The sequence below is a fragment of the Dipodomys spectabilis genome, unplaced genomic scaffold (assembly GCF_019054845.1).
Source record: "Dipodomys spectabilis isolate Male_0828 unplaced genomic scaffold, ASM1905484v1 ptg000207l, whole genome shotgun sequence".
In the NCBI taxonomy this organism is placed as follows: Eukaryota; Metazoa; Chordata; class Mammalia; order Rodentia; family Heteromyidae; genus Dipodomys; species Dipodomys spectabilis.
In genome coordinates this window covers 12,092,605-12,118,196 of record NW_024870884.1, presented here as the reverse complement: position 1 = coordinate 12,118,196, position 25,592 = coordinate 12,092,605, and the positions used below count along the sequence as shown (strand labels likewise).

Below are 25,592 nucleotides of genomic sequence, written 5' to 3'. Positions count from 1 at the left end.
GGGCAGCCTTGTTTGCTCTGCCTCTATTAAGCATCACTGGCTGGGGTACCAGTCTTCAATGGGAAACAAACAAATATGACCTACCTAGTTTCAGTTAATGGTCTGAAACATGCATTTCCCACATACCAGGGTTCCAGTTTATGTGTAGGTCCTGTCCATACCAGCAATACTAATGCACACTTGTGGCTGCCTGAGAGTCCCAGGGAGTCACTAGAAAGCGAACATGTGCTCAGTTTTAACCCCGCCACTACTGGAAAAGAAGTTCCTTTAACACATGTTTCAAGAACTTGAAAGTTTAAGGCACAAGACAGCATGGAAAAAACAACCTTCAAGAAATCTCCTACTGGTTACTTGTTTATCTGCCGCCATGGCACACAGGTGAGCAGCAGATGGCATGGTCTCTGGGACTGAGATTTCAAGGGCCTCAAGAGGGAGCACTGCTTTGTAAGCTGCATGCTTTAGCAAAATAAGTTTCCTTTCATTTCCATCCTTGGAAAATTCCCTTCCAGGGGCTGTTCAGGGGATGGATCCCAGTTTAAAATTAGAAATAGGGCAAGTATATGTATTCATCTCTCAGTCCTTGGTACTCAGTATTAACAGTCACATACTGGCTACATCTAGGATGGAGACAGGGGATTTTCTCCCAGGTCATGCATACCCTATTAATGTGATTTGCAATTCAACTCTAAAGTCAAATCAACTCTCTGGAGATTTCAAAATTACACATTTACAGTTGATAATATTTACGATTTGAGTAATTGGCTTAGAAGACAAACTCCAAGGAGGATAAGCATTGTGTGTTTGACATCATTCTTGCTAATATAACCTATTGTTATCAACACTAGCAATTTGAAAGAACCAACCTCAGTGACTGAGAGGTTACTCTCACCTCACAGAATACAATCATTCCCTTCTATGGTTCAGAGTTCAGCCACCTTCCTTCCATAATGGGGCTTTGACTTCTTGGTCCTCCAGTTTTGTTATAGACCCAAAAGAAGACAGGTAAGCATTTCATGTCCTGGTCTACTGCTTAGAACACGGTATACCACCACAGTCTACCCTGTGACCAAAGCCAGAAGACTTGTAGTCTTGGGAGGACCAGCATCTTCTTGAGGATGAGAAGAAACACTTCTCCGCATCCCTTTCCCTAGGATCATCATCTTACTGGCATTGCAGAAGTTATATTTTTGACTTTTTAAAATGTCTGACAGCATTCTTTGGGAACTGGCTTCAGTGTTGCAAGTACTCTTATTAATGGTTCCTATTACACTGCCAGATGACCCAGACAAGGTAAGACTAACTCACTCTGCAGGTTCTTGTATTAGCACTCAAGTATCCCTTGAAGTCACTTAAGCATTCACAGGAATGATCATTGTTACAGAATTGCTGTCTCCAAGACATCTGCTGTATGCATAGGTGACCAAGGTGAATACAGTGTTTCATAGGCTGTATCATTATGTAAAACCTAGTCATTGAAACTAAACCATGTGTGGCAAAACTATAAGCCTAAATATTTTTGCCAGTTATCATGGCTTATAAAAACATTAAGTGAGATATTGCATGATTTTCAATTTGTAGAATGTAGTCTTTAAAATACATATACATATATATGTTCATGTATACACACATTACACATAAAGCTAGATACTTATGCATGAAATATTTCTAAAAATTAGAACTAATCCTCTCTCATTGAACACTAGAACATGATAGCCACTGAAACATTCTCTCAATACCAGTGAGACCTCCTCTCATATCTTTTTCTGAGGTCCCTTATGAAAGATCAAAGAAGAATCCAGAAGATCATAACCTCTCTCGATCATCAGAAGGCCAAGACAACCCTCAGGTCAAGGTCAAGCCAATACTAGTTGGGCTTAAATCAGGGTTAGCTCAAGGGAGAACTCTAACTGTCAAGTCTACCTCCAATAATAAGATCCAGGGTTTTCTCTCCGGTAACCAAACAAGAACTGTTCAGAAACAGGAAATGCTCAGGAATAGCAAGTCAACACATGGGCTCACAGCTTCAAGAAGATGGAACACAGGGCTTCATGGATCCAGCAGCATTTGAATTGGGTCCATCTTCATTTTCTCCCATCCTTAGCACCCACTTGGTAGTTATAGCCAACAGACAGCAGGGGAAGGCAAGCAGGGGAGAACTTCTCATGTCTGCATATGCTCTTTACAGAGATCCCCAATTTTTCTAAGGCAGCTGTAGAACTGTCATCACTACGCCTATACACAAAACAATGTTGAGGAAACAGAAAAGCCAATTATCAACCTGTCATGGATCTTTTACTAAAAGGTGGTGCATTCCTTCAATATCAGGAGCTCATGAGGCTGAGAAAGAAGGGTCACAAGTTCAAAAAGGGCCAGGAATGTAGTTCAGCTGGCATTTTCCATCCCCAGAACCCAGGTGGGGAAAAAGATCCTAAAGGAAGATCATATCCTACCTTTATGATAGCTGTGCTGGCTCAGCTATCACCTGTGTCCTGTCAGTTCAAGTGCTCCTGCCTTGACAAACACATCCTTCCATTCTCCTCACAGTGTTAACAAGCCATCTATTCTCCATTCCAATATCTTCTTCACATCACATTAACTTCATACATAAATTTCTATTTCCGTTTTTAAAAATACTCAAGAGTACATGAAAAGTAGAGCATTCTTGATTGGCTTCAATTGAGAAGAGCTTCTGAAGGTATGGAGATCTCAGGTATACAGTTTCCTGATGATTCCCACTAGCTACACAAGGTTGGGAATCAGAGAAGCCTGACATAGAGACCAGAGGGAAGGATCAGCTCTCCTGGTCACAGTCAAATAACTCAAACATTTTTTTTTCTCAAAATGGATTATCTTCCTGTCATAATTCTTAGACATATGCTATGACAACAAGCTGACAAATGCCTCCCCCAGTCTCATCAAGGTTTTTTCCCTTCTCCCACAGTTTTTTCTGGGAAGCAAGTCTTTCTCAAAAACCTTAATGCATCTGATTTACATGTTAGCTGGACAGGGTCTCACCAGGTCCTGCTGACCACTCCCAGCCCAGTGTAGCTCAGTGGACAGCCACAGTGGTTTCATCTGTCAAGTGTGAAAAAGGTTTATGCTCCGGTTCCTCCTAGACTGACACTGACTACAAGGTACACCTGCTCCTCTCAGGCCTACTAAGGTAAAGCTGACTGCATCCCTGAAGATGAGATTAACACCGAGCTGACTGCCCTCTTCTGTAATCCTTTCCATTTCTTTTGTCATCTACAAGTCATTTTATTCACTTCTAGTGGTAATGGATGGTTGCCCTTCCGTGTGACCTTTGTGTGTCCTCTAATAACTTCTCTAATGGCTTTATTCTTAATGTTCAGCCCCTGCCTCCCAAGACCACTTTCCTTAGATGCATAAGCCTAGTCACAAACAAGGAACTATTACTACTAGTCTCCGCCTTGAGGAATCAGCACAATTAGCCAGCATGGATGTGCTTCAGAACTGTAACAAGTCAGCAATGATAGATCTGCCCAGAAGAATAGCCCCCACTATCCCCTTAGCTTCTCTTCCTCAGAAGAACCTCACCACAGCCTGACCCAAAATCACCTCTGTGGCCCAGCCATGCCCTCATCTGATGGACCCGCCTTCAAGCCTTGCTACCTGACCCTGATCCTCCCAGCCACACCCTAATTTGCCCAGCCACACCCTCAACCCTCCTTTTCTTCTCTTCAGCTGCCCAGCCAGGCCCTCATCTGCTCAGTCTTGCCTCCTTCCAACAGTGAGAGGCTCCCTAGGCTCTGAGGTCATTTCTGCATTGCTGTGGCCCATACCTCCTTGCCCTTCCCTATATAATTCCTCTCCTCTGTCCTAAACCTTCATTCTATGCTCATCTCCACCTCCAGCAGGCCAGTAAGCTGGTCTTTCTCCTGAATAATCTCTTTCAGAAGAAGTTCGTTGTAGGCTGTTTTAATTCAAATGGGTGGTGGACAGGACTCCTGGAGAGTGAAAACTTTAGAAGAAATTCTCCAAGAAAAGAAGAGAAGGAGAAAACAAGAGGAGAAAGCAGAGATAGAATGCTTAAAATGTTCTGATGACAGGGATTCCAAGCAGGACTCTGGTGAACAAGGAGAGCAGAGACATCCCCAAACGGAGATCACAATCAGAAACTCGCCCTACAGAAGAGAGGACTCGATGGAAGACAGGGGAGAAGAAGAGTTTCTAGCCATCCATCCCTCACAGCAGATGTCTCGGCAAGCAAAGGCCCATCGCTGCAAAGAGAAGAGAAAAGAGAAGCACAGACATGTCAGTCGCTCAGCGGAAGGGGGGCAGCATACTCGAGTGAAAGGAGAAAGCAAGCACGGACCTCGGAAGCGACACCGAGAAGAGCAGGACCAAGACCACCGCGAATGGGAAAGACAGAAAAGGAGGAAACTGGTAAGAGAACATCCCGGGAGAGAGGGGGACCGCCTGCAGCAGGTCAAAGGGAAGCGAGGATGGGAGCGCAGGAGGAGCAAGCACCAGAAGGAGACGCGGGGCCAGAAGGGACAGGGATGGCGCCAGGAGCCTGAGGCCCGCAGGGAGGGCTTGGCACACCACTGGAGGACCAGGGAGGCCTACAGCGACAAGGGCAGGGCCACTCCCTGCAGTCGCAGCCCGGTGTGGCCACCCAGGGAGAGCTCTGCACTGGGAGCCAGACCGAAGCCAGTCAAAGGAGAGAAAACCGAGGCAAGAGATCTGCTGTCTAACCGACAGGACAGTGTCAGTGACAAGGAGAGGAAAAACTGCTCTGCCAGGTCCTCAGTGGAATCAGGCTCGGGCTCGGAAGATCCACGGAGCCACTGGGAGGAGGCCTCAGAGCAGTCTGCAGACCTAGGAAATGAGCAAGAAATGAGTGAGGGTGAAGAGCCCGGCCACGAAGACCTCATCTTGGCTGTTCCAGAGTCGCGATCTGACGGAGATTCCGGGGACAGTGAAGAGGAGGAAGAAGTGGGCGAGGGGACCCCGCAGAGCAGCATGTCCACCGCAGGGGACCACCCTCCTGACTCCCCAGCCCTGTCGCCCACCGAGCCCAAGCAGGAACTGCCCAAATACCTGCCAGCGCTGCAGGGCTGCCGCAGCGTGGAGGAGTTCCAGTGCCTGAACAGGATTGAGGAAGGCACCTACGGGGTCGTGTACAGAGCCAGGGAAAAGAAGACAGATGCCATTGTGGCTCTAAAACGGTTGAAAATCGAGGGGAGAGAAGGGTTCCCAATCACATCCCTGAGAGAAATCAACATCCTCCTCAAGGCCCAGCACCCCAACATTGTCACCATCCGGGAGATCGTGGTGGGCAGCCACATGGACCAGATCTACATAGTGATGAACTACGTGGAGCATGACCTCAAGAGCCTCATGCAGACCATGCAGCAGCCCTTTCTGCCAGGGGAAGTGAAGACGCTGATGCTTCAGCTGCTGCAGGGGGTGAATCACCTGCATGACAACTGGATTCTGCACCGGGACCTCAAGACCTCCAACCTGCTGCTGAGCCATGAAGGCATCCTCAAGATCGCTGACTTTGGGATGGCTCGAGAGTACGGGATGCCCCTGAAGGCCTACACCCCCGTGGTGGTGACCCTGTGGTACCGAGCCCCCGAGTTGCTGCTTGGCGCCAAGGAGTACTCTACACCTGTGGACATGTGGTCAGTGGGCTGCATCTTCGCAGAGCTGCTGACACATAAGCCCCTGTTTCCCGGGAAGTCGGAGATGGATCAGATCCACAAGATATTCAAGGATCTGGGGACTCCAAGTGAGAAAATCTGGCCTGGCTACAATGAGCTCCCGGCAGTCAAGAAGATGACCTTCAGCCAACAACCCTACAACCACCTCCGGAAGCGCTTCGGGACTCTGCTCTCAGACCAAGGCTTTGATCTCATGAACAGGTTCCTGACCTATTTCCCTGGGAGACGGATGACTGCAGAAGATGGCCTCAAGCACGAGTATTTTCGTGAGAACCCCCTCCCTGTCCACCCTTCCATGTTCCCCACCTGGCCTGCCAAGAGTGAGCAGCAGCAGCAGCAGAGGGTGAAGTGTGGCACTAGCCCCCAGCCCCCCAGCGGTGGTCTAGGCTTCAACAGGCTGGGTGAGAAGGAGGAGGTGATGGAGACAGGCTTCCACCTCACCACCACCAACCAGGGGGCCTCAGCCGTGGGGCCAGGCTTCAGCCTCAAGTTCTGAAGTTGGAGCCACCCCGCCTCACCCAGTGCTGCCCTTCCATCCAGAGCCTCCCTCAGCCAGGACACCTGACTGGAAACACTGCCCCTAAACCTCTCCAGTTGTTCTGAATTTTGATTTGTAAATTTGTATAATTAAATGACTATTGCCTTTTGGAAGGAACAAAAATGAACTCTTTCCTGCCTGAAACATGTATTGGTCTCCTGTTTGAGAATCTTACACAAGGGAACCCAACTACCTGGTGTGATAATCCCCACTAAAAATTCAAGGTATCTGAGTTACTATTCAGTGGCAGAAAGTTCCGTCTATTGTCTGGCCTCAGTCCCTCCTGCTGCAGGAAATTTTCTGTGTTCCCTGAGGCAGCAAAGAAAGGATATCCATGAGAACAAAATGTGAGATCAAAACAACAAAATTATTGATCAAGAGGTCAACCTCTTGGTAAAGAAAAACCCCAGGCTAAGGCTGACCAGCAGTCAGCGATAGCCCCTTTACCTCCTTGCTGAAAAGTAAAAGAACATTTGTCCTTCTCTCAAGCTTCCCAGGCTGGCAGCTTTGCAGTTGACTACAAACTCTGCTGAAGGCCACTGACCACCTTGAGGCTTGTCATCGGCTGTGCTGACTTGCTGTGTTAGTCTGGAGCTAATAATAACAATAATTTCTGTTCAATAGACTACCCCCACCTGAGATTGTATTTTGATTTCTGTAATCCAAGGATATTGTTTGTTTTTTGTAATCAAGTGTCAATAAATTGACAGCATGGATCATGCTGACCAAGTGAAGATTATTTGTTGCCTGTGTTCTTGTGACTCAAAGGCTGTTTTACTTCTGTAACCTTGCTTGCTTGATGCTTTGGCAACCATCACCTAGGTGAAACCCCTTCCTAGAAACTTCTCCCATGAAAAGCAAATGGGGCTGTTCTCTGAAACTCAGACCTGGAGACCGATGCCATGTGGCTGGTGAGTGCTGGTGACTGTTTGCAGATTGGGGGTTTGAGTCCCACCGGTCCCAGGAAGCTGGGATATTTCATCGGGCCCAGAGGTTTAGGTTTCTCTCTATATAGTGAGGAAACTTAGGAGAAGGTTGGGAGACTAGCAAGTATCCACTTTCCCACATAAAAGCAGGATTACATTGTCAGATTTAATCCCTTCCCCCCCTTCCCCAGCCCATTCCTTTAGTCAAGCTCCTTTGCCACATTGGAACCGATGAAGACACAAGTTTCCCAATTTATTTTTATTTTTATATTTTCCAAGTTAACTTTCTTTTTTTATGTTTCTTTTCTTTTTCTTTTTTTTTATTGTAAAGATACTATACAGAGGGTTACAGTTACATGAGTGAGGTAATGAGTACACTTCCTCTTGAACATTGTTACCCCCTCCATTGTTTTCCCCCTATCATCCCTTCCCTCCCTACCTTCCCCAAGGTTCTGTTTTTTTTTTGGATTGTGATTAAGTGATTACATAATTTCCGGAATTTCCCAGTATTGTGGAATAATGATGCTCATTTAAAGTCACAGTTCATTCTAACTTTCCTGGAGCAAATTGTCTATCACAGTCTGTAACATATAATGGTGTTCACATGTTATACACCATACATGTGATCAGCAGCATGGGGATATTTAGTAGTGGTTCAACCAGATGAGTGGGAGTTCTTTGTTTCTTAAGTCTTGTTAGTTTTGTCGTATCACCTAACATTTTGGATTTAGCATCCACTTATCAGGGAGACCATGTACCGTTTGTCTCTTCACTCTTGGCTTACCTCGCTCAACACGATTCCTTCTAGCTCCATCCATTTCCCTGCAAATGCCATTATTTTGTCATTTCTAATGGCTGCATAATATTCCATTGTGTATAGATACCACAATTTTTGGATCCATTCATCTGTGGTGGGGCATCTGGGTTGTTTCCATATCCTAGCTATTGTGAACAGTGCTGCAATAAACATGGAGGTGCACGTGTCCTTGTATATTGTTTCCTGTTGTTCAGGGTAGATGTCTGGAAGTGGTATGACTGGGTCGTAAGGGAGGTCAATCTTTAGCTTTCTAAGGACCTTCCAGACTGCTTTCCAAAGTGGTTGTAGAAGTGTACATTCCCACCAGCAGTGTAATAGGGTTCCTCTTTCTCCACATCCCCTCCAGCATTTGCCGTTGGCTGATTTGTGGATGTGGGACATTCTGACTGGGGTAAGGTGGTATCTCAGGGTTGTCTTTATTTGCATTTCCTTCACCATCAGGGATATGAACATTTCCTCATGTGTTTCTTTGCCATTTTTATTTCTTCATTTGAGAAGTCCCTCTTTAGTTCCCTTGCCCATTTAGTAATTGGTTTGTTAGGTTTGGGAGGGATTAGTTTCTTGAGTTCCCTGTATATACAGGATGTTAACCCCTTGTCTGATATATTGCTGGTAAATTTTTTTCCCAATTAGTTGGTTATCTTTCTAGCTTGGTTGCAATAGATTTAGCTGTGCAGAAGCTTTTTATTTTAAGGTAGTTCCATTTGTCGAGTCTCTCTCCAACTTGTTGTGACCCTGGGACTCTGTTCAGGAAGTTCCTTCCTGTGCCTATTAGTTCAAGTGTCTCTCCTACTCTGTCCTGCAGTAGTTTCAGAGATTCAGGTTTAATGTTAAGGTCTTTAATCCATTTTGAGTTGATGTTGGTGCATGGTGATAGGCTGGGGTCCACTTTTAGTCTTCTGCATGTGGCCGCCCAGTTTTCCCAGCACCAGCGGTTGAAGAGGGTGTGTTTCTTCCATTGTATGTCTTTGGCTCCTTTGTGGAATATTAGCTGGCTGAAGACCTGTGGATTTATTTCGGAATCTTCTATTCTGTTCCATTGGTCTTCGTGTCTGTTTTTGTGCCAGTACCATGCTGGCATCGTCTCAGGTTGCTTAGATAACCATCCTCCCTAACTGTTAGATATTTTTGTGGGGGATATTGGGCCTGAACTCGGAGTCTGGATGCTGTCCCTCTGCTCTTCCTCTGCTCTTCAGCTTAAGGCTAGCATTCGACCACTTGAGCCACAGCACCACTTCTGGTTTTTCTGCTTATGTGGTGCTGAAGAATCAAAACCAGGGATTCGTGCATGCAAGGCAAGCACTCTACCACTGAGCCACATTCCCAGCCCTGGATTTCCATCTTAAGCTTCCTGATTTTAGGCCTAACTCTAGGTTCAACTGTCCTCTCACCTGCAGGTGTTCATACTCTGTCCTAGAGGAGACAGACCAAGTTCTTAGGACCAAATTGGTGCCTTTCCCATGGATATCTTATTGGAATTCCCGTGGCTTTTCCTATCTGAAGTAGCTGAGCACAGACATCACGATCACTTAGGGTTGTTGCCTACTTCAACTTCTTGTTACTGTCATTGCTGTACCAAGCCTTAAACCTATTTATTTCCCAGGCTCCATTACTGGTCACTTACACCAAAAGGCTTCTGAACATATACTTAGCCCTACTCACACACACCTTCATCTATTCTTCTCCAGTAACCTTCCAGAAGCATAATGTTCCACTCATTGTAATGACTATGTATTTCCCCACAGAACTCTCAACTCCTAACGGGATGGTAGGGCTGAAGAAAAATACAAAACAATCTAGGCATAAAGCAGAAATAGGAAAAAGGATTCTTGGAATGCAAATACCTGAAGAATACACTTCAGGCTAGCTTCTGGTTTCATTTGTCACACTCTCTCCATATAGCTTGTTCCTCAGGGAACAAGCAGACGGTTCTGCTATGCTTTAGTAGCATGAGGGGCCAGAACAAACATGAAAACACTGCCACAATTTCTTTCACACCAGCTATCTAGTGGCAGATACTACAATTATTCAGTTAGAAAACACCATCGCCACAACTTCAACATATAATAGAATCGGGGTATTTGGATGGGAAGAACTCAATTGTATCTAGCATAAGAAAAATAGAAGTTTGTTTTATATCTTCTAGTACATTGCAAGTATTATAAACATATCATAATTCTGCAGATTTCGTGCCATTGCTGTCCATCAAAAAGGACAGCAAATTACAGCATCTACTGGGATGAGAGTTTCAATAGCAGACTCAAAAAGCTATGCTCAGAAGGAAGTCTGAGATAAGAAATGAGCAAGAAGACTTGGAACTTTCTATCCCAATATTTGAGCCACCTTCCCCTCTCCAGCTGCTCCTAGTCCCTCAGAATGGAGGTAATGAATGATGAGAACTAGTGATTGACCCACCTATTGTGATGGGAATTGCTTTTCTTCCTAGTCCAGGAGATACCCAGGAGGCAGAGAGAGAGAGAGAGAGAGAGAGAGACAGAGAGAGAGACAGAGAGAGAGACAGAGAGAGAGACAGAGAGAGAGAGACAGAGAGAGAGAGACAGAGAGAGAGAGACAGAGAGAGACAGAGAGAGAGACAGAGAGAGAGACAGAGAGAGAATGCAGACATAGACTTATCCTCAGGGCCAGGCTGTAGTTCAGTTTCCATCCAATGAGCATGTATGAATGCCTTTGCTGATTGCTCCACCAAGACTTGGGCAAAGCCTTTGCAAGGTTCAAGCTGAACATGCAGGTGCTAAAGGTAGACATCTAGGCAACCAACCAACACGACTTCTTAATGGCCAAGCCATTCCTACCAAGAACTAGATACCATAGTGGGAGGAAAAGAAATTCAAGGGTAGGTCTATGAAAATTTCTCAGTTATCATCTGAGACAGCTAGGCTCACAAATGGCATTAATATTAGAAGCAGGAATAGGAGACTTACAAAGCAAAGGCAGCCTTGTTTGCTCTTCCTCTTAAGTATCATAGGCTGTGGTGCCAGCTTTAAAGGGGAAATAATGAAATATGGCTACCACCTTCAGTTAATGATCTGAAACAAGCAGTTTCTTTACACTGGCTTGTCCATTTAAGTGTGGGTGTGTCCACACTAGCAATAGTAATGTTAATGCACACTTGTGGCTAACTGAACAGTCCCAGGGAGTCCCTAGAAAAGGAACATGTGGTTAGTTCCACCCCTTCCTTAGGGGACAAAATGTTCCTTTAACACTTTCAGGTTACAAGAACCTGAAAGTTTAAGACACAAGGCACCATGAAAAAAGGGAAAAAGACAAGTTGTCCCAAACTGAAGAACCAACCCTCAAGAAACCTCCCAGTAGTTCTTTGTTTCCCTGCTGACATGGGCACACTGGTGGGCAGCAGATGCATGAGGTCTGGGCTCAAGACTTTCAGGGCCTCCATAGGGAGCACTGCTTTGTGAGCTGGAATATAGGAGGGGTTAAAATAGACAACTCTAACTGCACTTATTCAGTCCCATGGACTAGTTACCATAACTACTTCTTAACAGCACCTCTGAAAGGTGAACCAAGACCAGGTTCAAGAGGGCACCTATAGCTAGTCATCATCCATGATTTACTACTAGAAGCTTCCTTTCCATTTCCATCCTTGGAAGATTTCCTTCTAGGAACTGCTCATGAAGTCTCTCCTTTAAAATTAGAAATAAGGGAAACATATGTATTCATAAATCAGTCCTTGTTACTCAAACCAGTATTAACATAGTCACATAGCTAGCTCCACTACAGACAGGAGCATCTCCCAGAGGGTGCCTACCCTACTAATGTGGTTTACAACTCCACTTCAAAGTCAAATCAACTAGCTGGATGTTTCAGGATGGCTCATTTATGTCTGATAATATTTAAGACTAGAATAGTTGGCAAACTATTTAAGATACTGACAAAACATTTAAGATGTGAGTAGAAGACAAACTCCAAGGAGAGTAAGTATTGTGTGTGTGTTTGGCATTATTCTTGCTATCTATTGTCATCTACACCAGCAATTTGAAAGAGCCAACCTCAGTGGCTGAGAAGGTACTCTCACCTCTAAGAATGCAAACATTCCCTTCTATGGTTCGGAGACTCAACCACCTCCCTTCCACATTGGGGCTTTCCCTTCTTGGTCCTCCAGTTTTATTGTAAATGCAAAAGATGACATGTAAGCACTTCATGTCCTGGTCTACTGCTTAGCAAGTGGCATATCACCATAAGAGAAGAGCTAGCATTCAGTCTAGCTTGTAACCAAAGTGAGAAGACTTGAGGGTCCAGGACCAGCATCTTCCTGGGGCTCCAAAGAACCATTTATGTACATCTCTTCCCCTAGGATCATAATCTTACTGGCATTGCAGAAGCTATTGTTTTACTTTTTTTCTTTAATTTCTGACATCATTCTTTGGGAACAGGCCTCAGAGTTGCAACCACTCTTATTAAAGACTACTAAATACACTCCCAGATGACCATGACCAAGACAAGCTAAGACTGACTCACTGTATAAGCTCCTCTGTTAGCATTCAAGTGTCCCTTGACAGTCAAGTCAGTTAAGCAGCTGCAGATATGGTCATTGTTGCAGAATTGCTACCTCCAAGACATCTGCTGTGTGCTTAGCTGACCAAGGTGAACACAGTGCTCCAGAGGCTGCATCATTACATAAAAACTACTCACTTTGAACCTGAGTCATGGGTCCAGAAAGTATGAGCCTCAAATTTATTTTTGCCATTTATATTGGCTTTTAAATTTATTGTATTCAGTTGAGATATATGGCATGCTTTACAATTTGAAGAATCTAGACCTAAAAATACTTGACCTTGCCAGTAAGGCAAAGGAAACTTTCTTGGGAACAGAGCTAACAGTCAGAACAGCTGTAGAGGTTTGTGCACTTCTCAACAGGACTTTTCATCCACATTACTAAGTATTTGATTTGCTTCTATTTACTGGGACTCAACAAAGTAGAGCAAAGTCATTGCTCAGTAAGTCCGTACTTTCCTCACTAAATTCTTCAGTCCAAGATTAGACCTGGCTCCAGCCCTGAAGATTTTTGGCACAGTTGCCAAGCTCCCCCTCCCAGAGATACAACTAAAGAAACTGGAGGGAAAAAAGGCCTCCAGGTAAGGCACTACTTTGACATGGTACAAGAGGGTGGCTGTCTCTAGCCCAAGCTGGAGGTAGCTTGATACAGCGGAGGAGAAAGGACCAAGACGAATTCAACTCCTGCTCTTCCCCAAATAGATTAGGCCCTAGCTTGCTTCATACTGGCAGAAACCACTACCTCCGGTGACTTTTTTCTGTAAGACAATGAAGTCAGAAAGCTCTGAGCCAAGGAAAAACAGGTGAGAAATTCCCAAATCTTTGCTTGACAAGGAAGCTCCTCTACCCACTTCACCATCTCTGTTAACACCCCTTCTAAGGGCAGTGAGTTGGAGTCTTAGGAAGACAATCTACTCAGAGCTAAAGACAAAGACAGGTAGGAAATCCCCACATGAATCCTTGACAAGGAAACTCCTTTATCCACTTCACCATCCCTGTTACCACCACTTCCAAAACCAGTGAGTTGTTATAAACGTCATGCTGGCCTCCTGTGGCTCTCTGCTTGCTAACAAAGGGAGATTCTGCACAAGAAGTCATTTGACCTGTTCTCAGGATGCTCTGTCCCAAGACTCATCCTTCTCTACTTCTGTTCCCTGGGGATGGAGATTGAATGCTTCAAGGGCTGAGGTCTGGCCCTCCTCATAGATGTGGTTGGACCAGGCAAAAGCTCTCCATGAGAAATGAACTCAATCCAAAGTGGAACATTCTCCTTCAGGATAGCTACTAGATCACCTGCCAGAGGTTAAGCATTTAAAATAGGCCTAGGGGCTCAAGGCTATAAGCCAATACTAAATGAGGCCTGAAAAACCATTCAAATATGGTATTTAAAGGCTCTGCAAGCAGAATTGATTCAACTGAAAAACAAGTGAGCTTCCTTGAAATCGGGTTGACCAAAAATAAAATCATCTCCCAATAGTTGAAATGAGAGGAGGGGAAGAGACGGAGGTATGTATGAAGGAATATTCTAAGGTTGAGAGAGATTGTAGAGAGCACAAGGGTGAACAGCTCAGGCCCAGCTAGTTGGCTCTGGTATGTGCTTCACTGAATAGGAAGATCAGAGCTGGGAAAGCAGGTGACTATCATCAGCAGGCGCTTGGAGAGTGGGATACCAGGCTCTTTGCAGACAGCACCTTTCCAGAGAACCACCAATTCCTTGCTGTCAGCAACATACAGGAAGTTGCCCCAGCCTGGAGATGCTACTTCCTGAGACCATAGAGAAAAGAGTGGACTAGGACAAGCCCCCTAGCTCCCTGGAGCCGCGCAGCCTAGCCCGCAAGCCCCAGGGCAGCCCACTTGGACTCTCCACCCCCACCGAGAGCAGGCACTTTACAAACACTAGCCTTTCTCAGCCCTCTTGGGAACGGGGCCTCACCCATTCTCCCTGCCCTTGGTTTCTTGTTTGAGAGAAGCCTCAACTTTGTCACTGTTTTCAGTCATCTTCCCACCACAGCCTGATTGACGAGGGAGGCATCAATATCTTCCACCTGAGCTAGTGTTAGGCCCTTCTGGTTCTTCCCCTCCTTGCTCCAACATCTGAAGCCATTTGTGCCTTCCTTCCCTGAGAACACAGCCATTATTAGGTTTCCCCTCTTCATAAGAGCTAGAAACCTGTCATGCTACAGTAGAGACCTCTAGGCCAAAGTGGGGCCCTGCCCATGCTTGTATGAAGAGACCTGTCATGAGCTCCTGTTAGTCCACTTCTGAGGTCCAGCATGGGTGCATTCCCCGCTCTTCCTCCCTATCCAGAGAACCTTTCAAGTTCTGGGTTCTGGCCCTCTTCCTGTCATTGCTGGGCAGTGGCTCACACATGGCAGATAAGATAGGAGTCACAGACAGCTCTGGTTGTCCACACTCAAGCCTTGTGCTCAGAGTACCTCCCTGAGCTACCAGGCAGTTCAGACTGCAGCACCAGAGCTGGATGGCCACAAGGGTTTAGAAGCAAACTAGGTTATTTCCTGGCATCTGACAGCCAGCTTCCTGATGAGTTACGCACCTAGGTTTTGAGCCAGGCTTTTTAGAAAACAAAAAAACCTGGTGGTTCCAGGCCCAAAGTATCCCAGCATGGGCTAGGAGAGGCCTTTCCCGGGGTTCAGCCTATGATATTCCCTCCGTAACTGGGGTTGCATTCAGCTCTTCTGGGAGCTAGACAGGGTTAAAGGACCACTCTTCAGTAACTGAGGCCAACACTCTTTCTCCCATCCAAACTCCCAACCCCCAAAGTTCACCAGGCAGACCAGGCAGTCTCAGAAAGCCCCTTATCCCATTGCCCGGTGTCAGATCTGAACAGAACCAGTGGTAGCAGCACCTCCCTGGCTCCTTTTCCAGCCAACCCAGTAGCCAACATTACTTTTCCTTCAGACCAGAAGCTGCCCGAATTCCAACTTCCTTCTCCCTCCTCTTCTTTCACATTTTACCAGTGGGAGCCTACATTACACCTGACACTGGAAATTTCTTGACCCCTCCAACCCCAGTTCTTTCTACTGCTTAACTGAGAACTAGCAGGATCAACCGCCCCACCACTACACACCCCTTGCTTCAGGCCTGTGCCCAGAACTCCATGCTGAAGCCAGGCTGAGCATTCCCAGTGCAAAAGTGCTCATCTAGCCACTTGTCTTCTCCCTGTCTAGACAAAGTCCATCTTCTGGAGAAGCAGGCCCAGACCCTATGGAAGAGAAAGTCCCTATTCATTCTCAGCATGCATTTGTTCCTAGCTTCCCAGATCCAGCCAGTTAGGTTTACTTCCCAGTCCAATCACTTCCTTTGGTCCATGGACAGAAGCCCAAGAGACCCCCTGCTCTGTCAAAGATAACTCTAGCTTCCACTAGAGACCTGTTTTGGTCTACAGCATGGCTAGCTAGAGCGACCTGTACGCAGCCAAGCCGAGGTCCTGCAGGGGTTTTTTTATAGTCCCGCTTGGGCTCATTCTTCTAGATCAGCTGTTCTCAACCCTGCAGCCTGCATTAGAATCACTTGGAGAGCTTATTAAAACACACTTGCTGGGCCCCATCCCCAGAGTCCTGGATTCAGTAGGTCTGGGCTAGAATTGGAGAATTTGCCTCCAAACATGCTTGGTTCCCAGGTGGCATTAATATTACTATTCTACTGCTTCCATTTTGAGACCTACTGTTCCCAAGTCTCCAGAGTTTATGGCCAGTGGAGGGCCATCAGCCAGGATTGTCTGGATACAATAGCTTCAGGATTTGGGGAATGGCTAAGAATGGTCCACTTGATTTTCTGGGTGTCCTAATGTTTCCTTAGTTGTAGTGATGGTGGTTGTTGGTGGTAGTGATTGTGTGTGTGTGCGCGTGTGTGCGTGTGCTGGTCTGTTCTTGTGTTCGAACTCAGGGCTTGGAAATGTCCCTGAGCTTTTTTGTTGAAGGCTAAAGCTCTACTTCTATCTCTTGTTGGTCAATGAGGAATAGGCGTCTCACAGATTTCCCTGCTTGGGCTAGCTTCAAATTGTGATCCTCAGATTTTAGTCTCCTGAGTAAACAGGATTATAGGTGTAAGCCAAAAGTGCCCAGCTTGATTTTGGATTTGATTCACAACAATGATACCTATTTCTTGGATACAGAAAGCTGATACATTACACAGATTGCAGAACTAGATTTTATTATATATACATTTCATATTCTGATGCTATATATGTATACTAACAAACAAATTTGAGTATTTAGCATACCTGTTACTTAAGAAACACCAATGCCTGTTACTTAAGGGAACCAAGGCCTGCACTCAGTTCTTGCTGCTTTTCCTTTTTCAGGCTTGCTTTGCAAACCAGTGTCTCCCACTCAAATATAATCGCATCAATGCCACCAGGCAGTCCCTTCATTTTAACAATTGCTAACCAAGCCCGTGAGAGATGGAGTGGTGATGGGGAAGTCAGTGGTGTTTTCCTCTTTTTCACGCATGTGCTCTTTGAGTGTACAGGTGCCAGGCCTGCTACCCAAGCCATGAGCAAAGCAGGAGCACCACACCTGGGAGTGACTTCCCTAGGGCCACAATGCTGCAGAGCCAGGGACCCCACATCATCAAGGCCCAGCTATGCTAGGCCCCCAAATCTCCTGAACAGTGGGTGGGCTTTTGCTCTGTTCTACACTCTTGAATTGGTGGTGAGCTCAGGAGGGAAACCTGAGAATCTCACCAGATTTCTTACGATTCCATCCCAGCTCTACAGATGAGACAGATGTCCCCATAACATGGGGGCAAGTCCCACAGCCTGTAGAGAGCCACATGCCAGGGCTTCCTCCAACCCACTTTGTGGGCAGAGCAGTTCACTGAAGCTTTTGGGATTTGAGGTGTCACATGCTTTGGTTTGAATCATGATTCCCACATGATCAGCTGCGTGACTTTAGGCAAGTTGTTTAAACTTTCTGAATCTTTGTGGGGTTTTTCCTTCTGGTTTTTTTTTTTTTTTTGGTGTTTGTTGTTGTTGGTCATGGGGCTTGAACTCTGGGCCGGAGCACTGCTGTCTGTCAGCTCTTCAGCTCAAGGCTAGCACTATACCACTTGACCCACAGAGCCAAATCCGGTTTTCTGGTGGTTTATTGGAGATAAGAGTTTCCTAATTTTCTTGCCCAGGCTGGCTTTGAACCACAATCCTCAGATCTCAGCCTCCTCAGTAGCTAGAATTATAGGCGTTAGCCACTGGCACCAGGCTTCCTTCTGTTTTTTTTTCAACTGAAACTTCTAACCTGGAGTTGTTGAGAGGCTTCAACTTGATGCTAAAATCACCAACTCCCCAGGTTGGAATCCTGTTGCCACTGCCTTTGCTGTGCATGGAATTCAGCTGTGGAAGTCTGGCTTAGGCCTTCCCAGAGGGCCTGCTTAAGGCCTGGGAGACTCTTGGCTCCAAGGGTCTCCCTGTAAGAAGGTTTCATAGAATGACCACAGGGCTGTGGTCTTAGATCTGGTGGGGCCCCATCTTTTAGTTCTTGGGGTGACCTGACTTAGGCTGCCTATTTCTCTTATGTCTCAACCTGCTGGCCTGTGACCTAGGCTGAGAGCCAACCCCCAGATTTGGGAGTGTTCCCCCACCCTCAACAGGAGCTGACAGGAGGGGAAACAGAGCAGGAGGCAACAATGCTTGATAATAAATGTACTCATTGCCTTGCCCACGTGACTGTAACCCCTTTGTGTGGCATTTTCACAATAAAAAAAATAGGAAAATTTATTTTTAACGTTTCCACGTTTTCCTTTTTTCTGTTTTCATTTGTAAACTTGCAGAATAAAATTCCTTCCTTCTGGAAGGAACAAAATAAAATACAATATAATAAACTCTTTCCTGCATGAACCATGTGGCGGTCTCCTTTTGGCAAACCCTACACAAGGGAGCCCAACAACCTGGCCCAGAGGGTTTGGCTTCTCTCTATGTTCTGAGGACATTTTGAGTGGGAGGTCAGCACAGTAATGATTTTCAATTTTCCCACAGGAAAGTAAGATTAGTTTGTCAGATCTAATGAGATCCTGCTCCCACCCCTCCTTAGCCCATATATTGGTCAATCGCCTATTGCCACCATGGGATCCACTCTGGATATCAAGCTACCCACGTTAAATTGAAACAGAGCTCTCCTTCTAAACTAAACTTTCAACTTTCTTATTCAGACTGTTTCCTAAGTCTTCTTTCTCTAGAAGAATATCCACGTTCACAATCAAGGAATCATCTCTGCTGCCTTGTCCTGATCAGGACGACTCTCTGCATTCTATTCCAAAGAATGATACCCCTGTGTCAGCAGGAAGTAGCCAGAGCAAATGGGCACTCCTTCAAAAGTGCCAAAATGCCCAGGATAATACCACTGCCCCCTACACCCTCCTGCTCTCTTCCTCCTTTCCAGGAGAGGGCAGCATGGTCGCCTTTCCAAAATTCTCCTGCTGGAAAGCAGTAATCACCTCAGTCAATCTCCTGAATGAGTCAGCAAAGGGCTCCAGGCTCTGAGGTCACCACCTCACCCTCTGAGGTCACGCCCTCACCCACCCAGCCCTGTCTTCCTAAGCCCAGCCACGCCCTTATCCACCCTGTCACACCCTGATAAGCCCAGTTACTCCCTCATCCGCCCAGCCCTGCCTGCTTCCACCAGTGAGAGGCTCCCTAAGCTCTGAGGTCATTTCCGCCTCCGCTGTGGCCACGCCTCCTCCCCGCCTGGCACTATATAAGCCCTCTGGCTGGTGTTAAGCTTTGTCTCTGGGCCAGCCTCCCTCCAGTGCAGGTCGGCACGCAGGTTGGTCTTGCTCCCTCCTGTCACTCAGCTCTTCCCGCGGACTCGCTTCGTTGTTGGGAAGCTTGATAGTGTCAAGAGCTCTCTGTCGGGCAGCTCTCTGCGATCCCAGTGTGTGCGGACATCTCCCAGGATCTCCTGCAGACATGGCGGTCTCCACCGCAGTCGGGAAACTGCGGATCCCTCAGGTGGCCAAGGTCAAAAACAAAGCTCCAGCTCTCGTCCAGATCACCGCCGAACAACTGCTCAGGGAGGCCAAAGAACGAGAGCTTGAGCTTCTTCCACCTCCACCTCAACAGAGGATCGCAGATGAAGAAGAATTCAATGACTACAAGCTGAGGAAAAGGAAGGCCTTTGAAGATAACTTAAGGAAGAACCGGACTGTGATTGGGAACTGGATAAAATACGCACAATGGGAAGAAAGGCTCCAGGAAATTCAGAGGGCTCGATCCATCTACGAGCGTGCTTTAGACGTGGACTATAGAAATATCACCCTCTGGCTGAAATATGCAGAAATGGAAATGAAGAATCGCCAGGCCAACCATGCCCGAAATGTGTGGGACCGTGCCATAACAGCACTGCCACGAGTCAGCCAGTTCTGGTACAAGTACACATACATGGAAGAGCTGTTGGGGAACATGGCCGGTGCCCGGCAGGTGTTTGAGCGCTGGATGGAATGGCAGCCCGAGGAGCAAGCCTGGCACTCCTACATTAACTTTGAGCTGAGAAACAAAGAGGTGGAGCGGGCTCGGACCATTTACGAACGCTTTGTTCTTGTGCACCCGCGGGTGAAGAACTGGATCAAATATGCCCACTCTGAAGAAAAACATGCTTATTTTGCCCACGCACGGAAAGTGTATGAGAGAGCTGTTGAGTTCTTCGGAGAGGAGCATATGGATGAACACCTCTATGTTGCCTTTGCCAAATTTGAGGAAAACCAGAAAGAATTTGAGAGGGCCCAGGTCATCTACAAGTATGCCTTGGACAGAATCCCAAAACATGAGGCTCAAGAGCTCTTCAAAAACTATACCATCTTTGAGAAGAAGTTTGGTGACAGACGGGGTATTGAGGCTATCATTGTGAGCAAACGCAGATTCCAGTATGAAGAGGAAGTGAGGGCCAGTCCCCACAATTATGATGCGTGGTTTGATTACTTGCGCTTACTGGAAAGCACTGCAGAATCTGACACAGTGCGAGAGGTTTATGAGAGAGCCATTGCCAACATTCCACCCATTCAGGAGAAGAGACACTGGAAGCGTTACATCTACCTCTGGATCAACTATGCACTCTATGAAGAATTGCAGGCAAAGGATCCTGAGAGGACAAGGCAGGTGTATCAAGCCTCTTTGGAATTAATTCCTCATCAAGAGTTCACATTTGCCAAAATGTGGCTCTATTATGCACAATTTGAAATAAGACAGAGAAATTTATCATCTGCCAGAAGAGCTTTGGGGACTTCCATAGGCAAGTGTCCAAAGAGCAAGTTATTTAAAGGCTACATAGAACTGGAAGTGAAGCTTCGAGAATTTGACAGATGCCGGAAGCTTTATGCAAAGCTGTTGGAATTTGCACCTGAAAATTGTACCTCCTGGATTAAGTTTGCAGAATTAGAGACAATCCTCGGTGATGTGGAGAGAGCCAGGGCAATCTATGAGTTAGCCATCAGCCAGCCTCGCTTAGACATGCCAGAGGTGCTTTGGAAATCCTACATCGACTTTGAGATGGAACAGGGAGAAATTGAGAGAACACGAAATCTTTACCGACAGTTGCTCCAACGGACACAGCATGTCAAGGTATGGATCAGTTTGGCTCACTTTGAGTTGTCTGCAGGAGAAGACAGAAGTGTGTCTAAATGCAGACAGATTTATGAAGAGGCTAACAAAACCATGCAGAACTGTGAAGAAAAGGAAGCGAGGCTTATGCTGCTGCAATCGTGGAGACGCTTTGAGGATGAATTTGGAACAGTATCAGATAAGGAGAGAGTAGACAGACTCATGCCAGAGAAAGTGAAGAAGAGAAGAAAGGTTCAGACTGATGACGGGTCTGATGCAGGCTGGGAAGAATACTGTGACTACATCTTTCCAGAAGATGAAGCTGCCAGCCAAGCTAACCTCAAACTTCTGACTATGGCTAAACTTTGGAAGAAACAACAGCATCTTGACTCAGGATGCTTTCTCTAAATGTTGCCACATTTTGGTGTTTTATATTTTTATTTGAAATGTTGTAAAATTTTGTAATATTGTAAATTTTGTAAAATTTTTCCTTGTTGGAAGGAATAAAATAAAATAAACTCTTACCTATCTGAAGCATGTTGTGGTCTCCATTTATTGAAACTTACATTAGAGAACCCAACAACCAGGCCCAGAGGTTCAGCTTCTCTAAACTTACTGAGGATACTTTGAAAAGGAGGTCAGGAGACTAGCGATTATCAACCTTCCCACAGAAGAGCAGGACAACATTGAGCTATATATGTATAAATGGTAGTTCCTTGTTTTCATATGGAAGATATTGAAGTACAGGTGTTTATTTGATAGTATTACTTAGTACATGTATAGTTTTTACCAATTCACTGGGGATGGACATTTGGCTCAGACACTTGAAGCTGTTAGGAACACCCACATTGTAGACTTGGGATGGACATCCACTTTTAGTATACTTGTTTTGATTCCAAGAAAGAGATTGCCAAGTCTTATGGTACGTATGTATTTATTTAGAAGCTACTATAAAAATGTCACAGTGCAGATCAGAAGGAACAATTCTGCCCAACTAGAGGTAAGGTATGTGAAGTACTGTGGGCAATGTTGACCATGTTAATTCCATCACAGGTCTTCATTGTAAGCACCTCTCAGGCTTGTTTCTTGGAATGTCACATCTGACCTTTCCCTGTGCCTGGTTGACTGGATTAAGGAGGTCTGACCAACAAGGCTTCTGCTCACCACTGGCAAGCCATGTGGACGTCCAGACCTAGTAACCCTTCGGCCCCTGCAGGCACCTGACTTCCACCCCACTGCAGATCCTAAGGGATATCAGTCAACTCATGGAAACTGGAGGAAGAATGATTTTTGGTTTAAGCACTGATGGTGTTTGCTTGTAATCCCAACACTTGTGAGATTGAGGTAAGAGGATTGGGAGTTTGAAGCATCCTGGCCCACATGGTTAGACCATGTTTAAAAGAATATATTTTTGGTTATTGTTGTCGAAAAATTATGGATATTGGATAGACAACAGGAACAAAGGTTATCACCCCAAAGTAGGATGTGACCATAAAACCAAGTAAGCTGTCAAGTCATTTCCTGTTGATTTGGTGAGGTGTGTTAATTTCTGAATGGATGGTAGGGGAAGGCAGAAGAAAGGATTTAAAACTTTTTGCTATTATCTGGGTCAGTATTATTTTCTTTTTAGCTTGTGACATATTGTAAATTGCATCTTCTCTGCCTGCAAATCCACTGTCCATACCGTTGGATTGATTGAAGAGCCGTCGGTCATACTGAACTTCATTTGAGGTGCAAGGATTGGGGACACCCCAATGACTTCAGTGATTTCAGTGATTATCTGCTGTTCCTTTTTCTGCAGTTCCGATCCCTTCCCAGCAGCTGCCCAGGAAAGATAATGGTCATGCCCTCTCTCTTTTTGCCTGTCCTGCTGGATCTCATCCCTCCTACATGGGTGCCTCCCTATCATCTGTCCACATGGGTTTTGATCCCAGCTCTCCTGTCGCTGGCTTTTGGGCCATCACTCTAAGTTTACCTTTCATTCTGAATCCTTTTTCTCTCCACTTGGGCCCATCTTTCCACAGTGTCCAGAGCCTTCCAGTCAGCAACATAGAGAACTTCAGCCAGTTTGGCAAAGTTCTCATTGATGTGTACCATCCGAAGTCCTCTTCCACTAGCGGCCAGTTGCTTGTCTAATGGAATTGTATAACCCTTTGCATTTTTCCAGTTGGAAATGCAAGGAGGAATCTTCCACTCTTGTTGCTTCTTGGCAGTCATTTTTTGACTTGGAGAGTGCATGACAGGTGCAGGAGGAGTAGGTGGTCCCTGGGGAATCTTCTTGTTGATCTTGAACCTCAGAGGTTCCATTGGATCTTTCTGCATTACTACCATCTGAATTAGCCTCTGTGAAGCTCCAGAGTTAAATGCCACTCCTTGCTGAGATGGTGTGTATCTCATATACTGAGTGCGAGCCAGTTTATCAGCTGCTCCAACTGGCATGGCTGTGGCAACCTTTTGCTGGCTACCCATGTCTTTGCTATGATCTCTTGAAAACTTCTTCGCTGGGTCTCTGTGGGTCTGGGTCATTGGTATTCATACCCTCCTTTGGCACCAGGTCAGTATATTTGCTGTAAATGACCTTGTCTTTCGACTGTCTTTGTTGAGCAATTGCATCGTACTGAATTCTTCCTTCAGGATCAACCTGAATGGCCAGTGCATTTGACCTGTTTTTTTGTCATCTCTATCCAGTGGATAATGGGCCACATGGATCTCTGGAAAAGCATCATCAAACTCCTCTAGCAAGCGAGATATACAGCCTTTCTTGTATACATATGGAGGAAGTTTCTCTACGGGAAGAGGCCAGGGAAATCTGCCATGGACTGTGTGATTCTGCCTTCTCTTCTGCTTCAGGTTGGTCCTGAGATAGCTGAGTAGGTACAGGTAAAAAGCTGGCGAGTGCCATCTTCTTCAGCAAGAGTTGATTTAGTCAAGAGCAGGAGAAAACTGATGTCCTGACAGAGTTGGATGCATGCGCAGTGAGAACACAGGGCAGGAGAGAGGAATTATATGGGAAGGGCAAGGAGGAGATGTGTCCACAGTTGATGTGGAAATGACATCAGAGCTGATGGATCTTCTCACTGGCAGGAAGAGGCCTGACTGGGGCAGATAAGCACAAGACCTCAGAGGATGAGGAAGTGACCTGAGAGCCTGGGGCTCTTGCAGACTCAATCAGGGGATTGACACTTCGATGTCATTACTTGTTTCCCACAGGTGATTTCTGGAATGGCTGCTGAGATTTCCTTTCTAGGAGAGAAGAGGAGGAGAGCAGGAGGAGAGTGGGCCAATGTCATGGGCATACCTAACATTCTAGCCTTTGACAATTGAGAAGAGCCACTGATTCTCTCTGGCTACTTCCTGCTGAAACGGGGGGGGGTCATTTTTAGGGGTAGAATGCTGAGATGACATCCCGACTGGTATAAAGCAGCAGTAACAGTTCCTTGGTTGTGAATGTATATATTTGTCTATGGAAAGAAGTCTTAGGAGGCAGGGGCTGAACAAGAAGTTGAAAGTATAACATAGAATGAAAAGTTCTGTTCTCCTTTAAAATGGGTGACTTGATGCCCTTAGTGGTTCCCATGGTACCAACAGGGGTTTGACCAAAGATTTGGTCTGTGGAGGGTTAAGGAGGAGGGGGGAGGACCTGGCTGGACCACTTTTTACTCCAGGTCTGAGGAGCAGAACTCCAGCCATTTCCACATGGAAGTGCGAGGGGCAAAGGTGGTCCAGTGATGTAACAGGATAAGGGACAGAGGATAGCAGCACTGGTGGCCCATCTGTATGTCAAAAGTGAGAGAGGGGGCTGGGAAGGTGGCTCAGTGGTAGAGCGCTTGCCTTGCATGCCTGAGGCCCTGGGTTCGATTCCTCAGCACCACATAAGCAAAAAGAAAAAAAGTTGGAAGTGGCGCTGTCGCTCAAGTGGTAGAGTGCTAGCCTTGAGCTGAAGAGCTGAGGGACAGCACTCAGGCCCAGAGTTCAGGCCCCACGACCTGACCTCCCCCCCCGAAAAAAAAAGTGAGAGAGCCTGGGAGCTGATCCCAGTGACAACTCCTGAGTATAGTCAGGTGTGACAGACCACGTAAGGGAAGGTATGGCCATGAACATACAAGCACATAAGTGCATACACATGCCCATGTGTAGGTGCAACAGACCTGCTCGGCCGGAGCACTGGGACCGATGGGACAGGGATCTGGGGATAGGTGGGCAAGGGAGTCGGCGAAGTGACAAACAGACACAGACTCAAAAGAATTGCATCTGAGTGTATCTTTATTGAGGAGAATTAACATTTTTATACAGTGTGTGTGACATAGATTCTTTGTTTATTTAATCACTTAATCAATTTTTTAAAGGCAAAGCATTGATGAATTACATGAAAATTGATGACTATCCCACCAACTGTTTAAGCTAAGTGGTGCGAAACAAGTCTAGCATATTGTTTAATAGAATGCGTCATCTATTCAGCCTTTTTATGTTTATTAATTAACAAACCTAAGACAGTGCTGTACTTACATTGTACTCTTTTTATTTTTATTTTTATCCAACTATT

General features: G+C 46.0%; 2 protein-coding genes and 1 pseudogene across 2 annotated transcripts; 2 read left to right on the top strand and 1 right to left on the bottom strand.

Moving 5' to 3' along the window:
- Positions 1 to 3,948: 3,948 nt before the first annotated feature.
- LOC122122289 (cyclin-dependent kinase 11B-like) lies at positions 3,949 to 24,150 on the top strand. Its single transcript, XM_042696399.1, has 3 exons — positions 3,949 to 6,187; positions 6,997 to 6,999; positions 24,140 to 24,150. The coding sequence occupies exon 1, from the start codon at positions 3,949 to 3,951 to the stop codon at positions 6,184 to 6,186; it is 2,238 nt and encodes a 745-aa protein (XP_042552333.1). The 3' UTR covers position 6,187; positions 6,997 to 6,999; positions 24,140 to 24,150.
- LOC122122238 (crooked neck-like protein 1) lies at positions 19,407 to 21,457 on the top strand. Its single transcript, XM_042696310.1, has one exon. It carries the CDS (start codon positions 19,424 to 19,426, stop codon positions 21,455 to 21,457), a length of 2,034 nt encoding a protein of 677 aa, XP_042552244.1. The 5' UTR covers positions 19,407 to 19,423.
- LOC122122237 lies at positions 22,242 to 23,951 on the bottom strand (annotated as a pseudogene).
- Positions 24,151 to 25,592: the final 1,442 nt, after the last annotated feature.

Bases quoted from the DNA above. Each gene is read 5' to 3' on its own strand.
- LOC122122289 (XM_042696399.1), top strand. From the start codon at position 3,949: ATGGGTGGTGGACAGGACTCCTGGAGAGTGAAAACTTTAGAAGAAATT.
- LOC122122238 (XM_042696310.1), top strand. From the start codon at position 19,424: ATGGCGGTCTCCACCGCAGTCGGGAAACTGCGGATCCCTCAGGTGGCC.